Source organism: Tenrec ecaudatus, chromosome 1 (genome assembly GCF_050624435.1).
Source record: "Tenrec ecaudatus isolate mTenEca1 chromosome 1, mTenEca1.hap1, whole genome shotgun sequence".
In the NCBI taxonomy this organism is placed as follows: domain Eukaryota; kingdom Metazoa; phylum Chordata; class Mammalia; order Afrosoricida; family Tenrecidae; genus Tenrec; species Tenrec ecaudatus.
In genome coordinates this window covers 164,135,632-164,143,626 of record NC_134530.1, presented here as the reverse complement: position 1 = coordinate 164,143,626, position 7,995 = coordinate 164,135,632, and the positions used below count along the sequence as shown (strand labels likewise).

The 7,995-nt window shown below is 50.6% G+C and overlaps 1 protein-coding gene across 1 annotated transcript; it reads right to left on the bottom strand.

Moving 5' to 3' along the window:
• Positions 1–436: 436 nt before the first annotated feature.
• Positions 437–6,512, bottom strand: AQP10 (aquaporin 10). Its single transcript, XM_075540751.1, has 6 exons — positions 6,414–6,512; positions 5,703–5,829; positions 1,665–1,802; positions 1,463–1,581; positions 1,052–1,269; positions 437–617 (listed from the first exon to the last, which is right to left on the bottom strand). The coding sequence occupies exons 1-6, from the start codon at positions 6,510–6,512 to the stop codon at positions 437–439; spliced, it is 882 nt and encodes a 293-aa protein (XP_075396866.1).
• Between the last annotated feature and the right edge of the window lie 1,483 nt (positions 6,513–7,995).

The following is a 7,995-nucleotide window of genomic DNA, read 5'->3' as shown; positions in this document are numbered from 1 at the left end:
GAGTTACGACCCTTCCTCTCCTGCCCTCCACTCCCCACTCACGACGGACACACACACACTCCCACCCCCCTCCCCGGGGTTCCCACCACGCTCCCTACTACCCAGCTCCCGGGGCGCACCCTCTGGCGGCTACTTGGAGGAATTGCGTGCATGCAGACCTCCAGGTTCAGAAAATCCATTTGGAAGTGAAGGGCGTGGAGAGCCTGCTTTCCAGACCTCCTCCCGCTGTCCTCCTCTTCCCCCTCCCACCCCTTCCTCCTCCAGTTCTTCCTGGCCAAGCATCCTTCCCAGCTTAAGAGGAAGTGCTGCCTAGCTGGATGCGATAGCAGCTCAGACACCTTCCCAGGGCCTGCCTGGGAATAGAGAGAAGGCTTGTCACCAGGCCTGGATCTAGCGCCCTTCCCAGGGTTCATGAAGGAAGTGAAGACTGCCCTCATCATAGCGGGCACTCCCGAACTGCGCTTCCAAACTCCAGGTCCTGAGCTCGCTCTGAGTCCTGAGCTGACTCTGTCTCCACAGGGTGGTGCAGAGCTACCAGCAACTGGTATGTGGCCGCCCCTAGCGAGGCTCCCACCAGGGGGGCCGCCACGGGCACCCACCACCAGCCATTACCAGCTCTGAAAGAGAAAGGTGAAAGGGAGCACTCAGGGATGACCCTCCTGGCCTGTCCCCAAAAGACCTGGGGACAGTCACGGAGGACTTCAAAAATAAATAAAAATAAAGAGAATTTCGGGAGTAGGATGGGAGGATGGGAGTTGATGGTGGAGGGAGTGTGTCTTGGCACCAAAGCACAGCACTTACATAGAAGGGGGCCCCAGGAAATCCCCTTGCTGTCTCTTTTCTTAGGAAATAGCTGAACATGTCTATTTTGCCTTGCTGACAGGTTGGCTAACACCCCAAACAGTTGACAGGGCGTGCCCAGGGACAATCTTACTGCTAGAAAGGGAACCCAGGTCTTGATGGTCCAGGGAGGCGGCTGACAGAAGTATTTAAGAGGAGAGAGCCAGGGGGACCTAGTGGAGTAACAGTACCAAGAAAAACAAGTACCCACCTGAAGACTTCAGGACCCCAGCCAGCCACGTAGGTGAAAAGTCGTGGGCCCAGGTCCCGGGCAGGATTGAGTGGATACCCGCAGTTGACACCCATGGACAGCCCAATGGCCAGGATGAGCAGCCCCACGGCCACAGGCTCCAGACCCGCAGGCACTCCCTTATTCTGTGTGTCCAGGATGGCCAAGATCCCTATAATCAGGATCCCAGTGCCCAGAACCTTGGGGTGGACAGAGGGAGAGCTGATGGGTCGGCTGGCAACACACCAGGACTACACTACCCCGAGTCATCTGGCTTTGTCAACTCTGGCAGCTGGCCTAGGACTGGGGGGATGGGATCAAATCAGCCCCCTCAGAGCCAGAACAATAAAGTGGCACCCCAGGGGAGAGGTGGTGAGGGGCTCTCACACCCACCTGATCCAGGAAGCCGTTGCTCAAGGACAGATAGGGAGCAGGGTAGGTGGCAAAGATGGAGGCCGTCTCCTTGGGGCCAGTCACTGTCAGGTTCCCCCCTGTGTAGTTCTGTAGGGCATCTACAGGAGAGAGGGATACCAGGGTCTCCACCTGCGCTCAACCCAAACCCACACCAGGTGCCCCTCACCCCGTCCCCTGTTACCGTAGTAGAGGGCATAGGTGACCCCCGAGGTACAGAAAGCAGACAGCAGCTGCACCACGCAGTAAATGGGGAGCTTGGCCCAGGGGAAACGTCCCAGGAGGCACATGGCCAGGGAGAAGGCTGGATTCAGGTGGGCTCCTTCAGGGATCAGAAAAAGAAAGCCAACATCCATCAACTGTCAACTGCTAGGTACTGACTATCGCTTGGTGACACTTCTACCCTCCCCCATATTTTCAAGTTAGATAGTATTATTCCCCACATACAGATTAGGAGCTTGAGATACCAAGGTCATACATACAGTGAAACCAAGGTTTAAACCTGGATCTGTCTCACCTATCTATCTTAGTTAAGTCTTAATCAAGAGACTAGGACAAGACAAAGACAAAAACATATCTAGAGGGAGGCCATTAGCACAGGTCGTAGAGTCCAAGGGTTTGCTGATAATACACAACTTTGGAGAAGACATAGGAGGTCAAGGGAAATTGTCCGAAACACATGTTGGCAGCAAATCCACCTGTCAGTTACAGGTGGGGCTGCAGGAGGGGAAATGGAGGCATGATTGGGGTACACACCTTCTTGACAAAGGGGCTTAGGTTGATGTGGAGGGCTCTTCTCAAGGCCATCAGGGTGTGACTGGTGACTCAATGCAAGCCACACCCCTACCACCTGTGTATTCTATCAAAGACACACCCAGGCAAGCCCTCAAGGGAGACCATCCCTCCCAGGACTCTTCTTTCAGATGGAGGTAATGTCCTTCCCTGTGACCAATATTCAGAGGGAATTCAGGCTCAATGCACCTGGGGACTCTGCAAATGGATTTTGGGCTTTCACTGTCACCCTAACCTTCAGCAACTGAGGCGCACAGAATTTAAGCTGTAATATAATTCCCTGCTCTGGCCATAAATTTTATTATTTATAATCCTTGTGTCACACAGGCTGGTGTGCTCCTTCCATGTGGACTTAGTTGGCACCTCACATAGATAGCTGCTTGTTTTTGTTTTCTTTTAAACACCTTTATTTTTTTAGCTGCTTGTTTTAAGAGAAGCCTTTAAGTCCCAAGATGCTATTCTTTCTGAGGGCACCATCTGTTTCTTCACCACCCTTTGCTATAGCACCCATATCTTCAGTGATCACCTCAGTAGGCAAGTATCCAGTGGAGACACACCAACAAAAGAACTCATTGTTCTGAATAGCCATACCAGAAGGGGCAGGGGAAAGTGGGCAGAGGAGAGGAAAGGGGAACTGATGGCAGTGATGGACACATAACCACACACACCCCTCCAGGGGGATGAACAGAAACCATGGGGGAAGGGAGACAGGGTCAGTGTAAGATATGAAATTATTGATAATTTATCAAGGGATCATGAGGGGGGTTGGGAGGGCAAAATGAGCTCATGCTAAGGGCTCAATAGAAACTAAATGTCTAGAAAAGAATGATGGCAACATATGTACAAATATGCTTGATACAATTGATTTATGTATTGTTATCAGAGTTCTAAGAGCCCCCAATAAATGATCTTTTAATTAAAAAAATGTTTAACAGAACTCATTGTTCTTAGATTACAATTTATGATTATGTGCAAGCTCAAAATCCATTCGGATATCTAAAAGGGTTTAAGGTTGGTTGGTCTTTGGTTTCAGATAGCTAAAGTTTATATATCCCTGGTCCATTTTAGAGGTGATGTTAACAGCTTCTTGAGAGATAGTGCAAGTGAACTCCAGGGGACCTTTGGTAATTCCAATAGTATCATTAATCTAGCTAGAATTGTAAATACAAGCGAGACAACTGTGTGTGTGTGTGTGTGTGTGTGTGTGTGTGTGTACAATGTATGTATGAGAGCTTTCAGTCACCCTGCTCTCTTCACTGAGGCGCACTGCTCAACGCTCCAGCCAGCCAGACACATGCAGAAATGAACTAGGTGCGGAAGCGCGTGGTGAGGCGAATTGCTTAATATGGTTCTCCTAGCCACAGACTTTAATTCTCACCAAATGACTGAGTAGGGCTATGCAAATGAGAAGCTATGCCCCTCCCCCCTCCCCCCCCCCCCCCCCCCCCCGAGCTCAGATAGCTTGCTAATAATGTAAATAAGCTATGTGGCACTCTTGGGGGATCAAAACCCAACTCACTGCCATCGAGTCAGTTCTGACTCACAGTGACACGATAGGGCGGGTGGAACTGCCCTGTGAGTGCCCAAGACTGGAACTGTTTACAGGATTGGAAGGTTTTGTATCCCCTTAGACTTCATGTGAGCCCTTTCAGAGGCAGAGGTGTGTGTGTGTGTGTTGGGGGCGGGAGGGCGGCTTGACTACCATCACAAAGAAGATATAGAAGTGAAGTACATCCTTTGGACCCGGGATCCCTACTAGACCCAGGAGACAGAGACAGAGAGCAGAGAGCTATAACATCAGATGAGGAGACAGTGGCTGAGGACCGGCGGCGGCAACAGTACCAGGGAGTACAGAGCGTGAAAGCGGAGCATCTCGCGCACAGGCTTGCTGAGAGTGGGGTGCCTCTGGGCACTTACTGATGGCAAGACTGAAAGAGCGTTCTAACAGGTGCTTGAGCAGGGCAAAGGCCAGGCGGAGTGGCCAAGGGGCCAGACAGCCTGCCCACAGGCACAGCTGAGAAAGACTGTACTGACAGAACGATCCCAAAGACCAGGATTGCAACCACCAAGAGTCTACTCCATGGCGTTGCGTGACACATGCAGCCGTGGTGCACTTGGAGAAGGTTTGGTGGGGTAGATTTCTGCCGCAATTAGAAAAAAAGTCACATGAATAACAATGAGTACAAGGAAGAAGGAAATGTTCTAGAATTGGAACACACTGATCATTGTACAAGTCTTCTTGGCATGATTAAGTTATTGGACTATATGACGTGGACAAAATGCTAATAAAACTGTTTTTAAAAAGAAAGAAAGAAAAGAACTGTGGGATGTGTCCGTTGGCCACCCCACTAGTCTTAAAATGAGCCATCCCAGAGGTCGAATGGGGGATCTTATCTCACAACCAGCAAGAAAGAAGAGTGGAGTGCACCTTTCAGACGCGCGCCCCGTGCTCAGACTCTCCTCCGCCCAGGAGACAGATGAGAGCGTGGTTGTAACATCTTGCTGAGGTGGTGAGAAGGGGCAAGAAGTTGGGAAATGACAAGAGCAAAATCAAGAGACTGACAGGAGACAGCACAGTGGACTCCGGGCCCAGAGTGGGAAAGCGGAGTGTCTCTGGGCAGAGAGCTTGCTAACAGAGCCGCGTGTCTCGGGCCGCGGGTAGCACTAACTCTGCTGTGATCCTCAGGCTGAGGCTTCCTGGGAAGTGAGACCCTAACTGTCACACTCCGGAGCTTTGTAAAACTTGCCCTAGTGGGGGCAGCAGCCAAGGGGCCACTGGGCCAAGAGCCAGAGGACCAGACAGAAGAGGCTTAGAAGCTGTACCTGCTGAGAAAGGGCTGTCTTGATAGAGCTACATCCTGAGTAGTTTCTGATCCTGACGGAGATAGCCTGCTACTTCCCTAATCAATTCTATCCCAACCACTGCCGTGGAATCCTTTCTAATGTACCGTGACACTATAGGGTGGCCGAGGCTTTAGATCTTCATGGGAGCCGACAGCCTCATCTTTCTCCTGAGGAGCAACTGGTAGGTTTGAACTGTTGACCTTGTGGTTAGCAGCCCAATACTTAACTTGACAGCACCACCAAAGTTCCTTAATAAATCCCATAATATCCTGAGCATTGGGAGTTCTGTGTGCTCATGACAACCAGCAGAGAAGTAGAGCTCCCCGTGGGAGGGCTGTGTGAGGTTAGACTTGGGGAGAAGGTTAGAGAATGGAGGCATACCTGACCTCTACCTCATCAGATTCAGTCTTGGGCTGCTAGTCAGACATCCCCTGTCAGACCGTTTTTAGAAAAAGAAATGGAGAAATGCAAAAGGAGAGACTGGAAGTGGCCCCAAACACATCTCAATGCAGCGCCCTGGTCAAGCACAAGGAGATCGTCTATGTGCTGCTGTGGGAACTGACGTTTCACCACCCTCACTCCTTACCTGAGACGTTACCCCCCACGTAGATGGCCATAGTAACAGCCAAAGAGCCAGCCAGAAACATGGTGAAGAAGTTGCCTTTGGATTCTCCACTGGTGACAGCCTGGGCCACTGCTCCCTGAGTGATGAGCTGGTGAGAGAGGAAGAGGAGGAACAGGGAGCCCAGGGCTGTGGCAAAGGAGAAGATAAAGGAGGGGCCAAGGTAGCATGGGCATGAAGGGCCACGAAGGGACCAGCGAGGAACCGAGAAAGGCAAAAAGGAGGAGGGTAAAGATACAAGGCAGCGTGCCAAAAAGAAGAATAAAGGGAAGTAAATAAGTGAAACTAAAAAATCAAATCCAACTTCCAGCCATCGAGCCCATTCCCACTCAGAGTGGCTCGCTTGGGTTTCTGAGACTACAACCTTCATGGGAACAGACAGCCTCGCCTTTCTCCTGCAGGGCACTAGGTAGTTTTGAACTGCTGACCTTGGGGTTAGCAGTTCAACGTGTACCCCACTATGCCAACAGGGCTCTTTGATAGCTGGGAAAGGACGATGGGGAATAAGAGGAAGTAGGAGAAGACATGAGAGTGACACAGAGAGAGAAGATGGGGGAAAGGAGAGTTGAAAGAAAGTAGGGTCCAGAAGAAAAAGAAAAAGACACCAGGAGAACCCCAAAACATCTACCCACCTCCCTTACTTCCTCCCCTCCCCTCCCTTCCTTCCCTGCCTACCATTAGCACAAACACACCCAGAAACTCTGCAAGGCATTGCCGGGCCAGGAGGCTGCGGATCCGGAACCAGCTCCCAACTCTGGCCAAGGTGAACGCCATGGTGGAAACAGCCTGTCTCGTCCCTGCCAACACCGCCTCTGCCAAGGCACTTCTACCGGTACAGCCACAGCCACAGCCACAACGTCATAACAGAGGGAATGATAAGAAAGAGACTTTAAACCAATTAATTTCAACTCTTGTACCTGTGTGTGGAAAAGATAATGGAAGAATGTTCCTGGGCAGGGCTGAGGATTCCTAGAACCTGGAATTTGCTTTGGAAAGGTCTCTTCTCTCCTGCATCCTCATTTCTCAGGACACCAGCTTCCCTCTAGGCTAAAGAACTGGGGGAAGTTGCCTGTTTCACTTGCAAGGCGGGGGCTTCCAAAAAGGTGAACACCGAGGTCATTGCTTTCCATTTTCTGCAAACTTGGTAAGCGCCCCGGGCACTGGTTCTTTCAGCCCTCCCTCAGGGAAGCTGTGTCAAGTGGTATCCTTGCTTCAACCTCGAGAATACAGAGCCTCAGGAATTCCTCCAGGTCGCATGGTATCGGCACCATTTCTGTCCTGGAGAACGCAATGGACAGAACACTGAGCACCACATGTGTCAGGAATGAACACCAGCACCACACGGAGGCTGTTTCTACTTTGCTGATCGATAGTCCTATCATTGTTGGACTATGCTGTGTGTTTCATGGCTTGAGATATGGCCTTTGCCCCGCACCAAGCCCTGCCTTCACATCTCTGGGTCTCTCCCTAACACGTAGCCACACACTACCTCTTCATATCTCAAGCGTTTAATCAGATTCATTCAGCAGTGTTCAAGGCCCTAGGGAAACTGGCTAACAAAACACAGTCCCTGCCCTCCTATCAGATGGGAACTATGTACAGATAATCTTTAAAAGCGTGTCTATCATGTACGGGATTTGGAGGGCCAGGGGCTGGACTGCCCCTCTTTAGGAACTCCAAGGTGCACTGGTGCGCTACGGAGCACAGACGCCAGGGGTTCGATCAAAGCATACCTTAGAAAAATGGTAGCTTCAGTCCCAGACCTTGGCAATACTGCAAATATTGCATAAACCAAGTCACACACATTTTTTGTCTCCCAGTGCAGGTAAAAGGTATGCTTCCATACATAGACTTCAGTCGATTAAGTGTGAAAATGAAAAAGTTTGAGAATCTTCTTCTACCCCACCCCCACTATCATGATCCCAATTCTACCTTACAATTCTGCCTAGACCAGAGGATGTATACTGGTACAGATAGGAACTGGAAACACAGGGAATCAGGACAGATGATCCCTTCAGGACCAGTGCTGAGAGTATCAACACCAGGAGGGTGGAGGGAAGGGTGGGGTGGAAAGGGGGAACTGGTTACAAGGATCTACATAAAACCTCCTCCCTGGAGGATAGACAACAGAAAAGTGGGTGAAGGGAGACATCAAACAGTATAAGAAATGACAAAATAACAATAATTTATAAATTTTAAAAGGTTCATGAGGGAGGGGGAACAGGGAGAGAGGGGGGAAATGAGGAGCTGATGCCAG

Excerpts from the sequence above, each read along its gene's own strand:
- AQP10 (XM_075540751.1), bottom strand. The coding sequence starts at position 6,512 with ATGGCGTTCACCTTGGCCAGAGTTGGGAGCTGGTTCCGGATCCGCAGC. Across the intron at positions 5,830-6,413 it reads TGGGTGTGTTTGTGCTAATG|CTCATCACTCAGGGAGCAGT; the intron begins GTAGGCAGGGAA and ends CTCTCTCACCAG. Across the intron at positions 1,270-1,462 it reads GCAACGGCTTCCTGGATCAG|GTTCTGGGCACTGGGATCCT; the intron begins GTGGGTGTGAGA and ends GTCCACCCCAAG.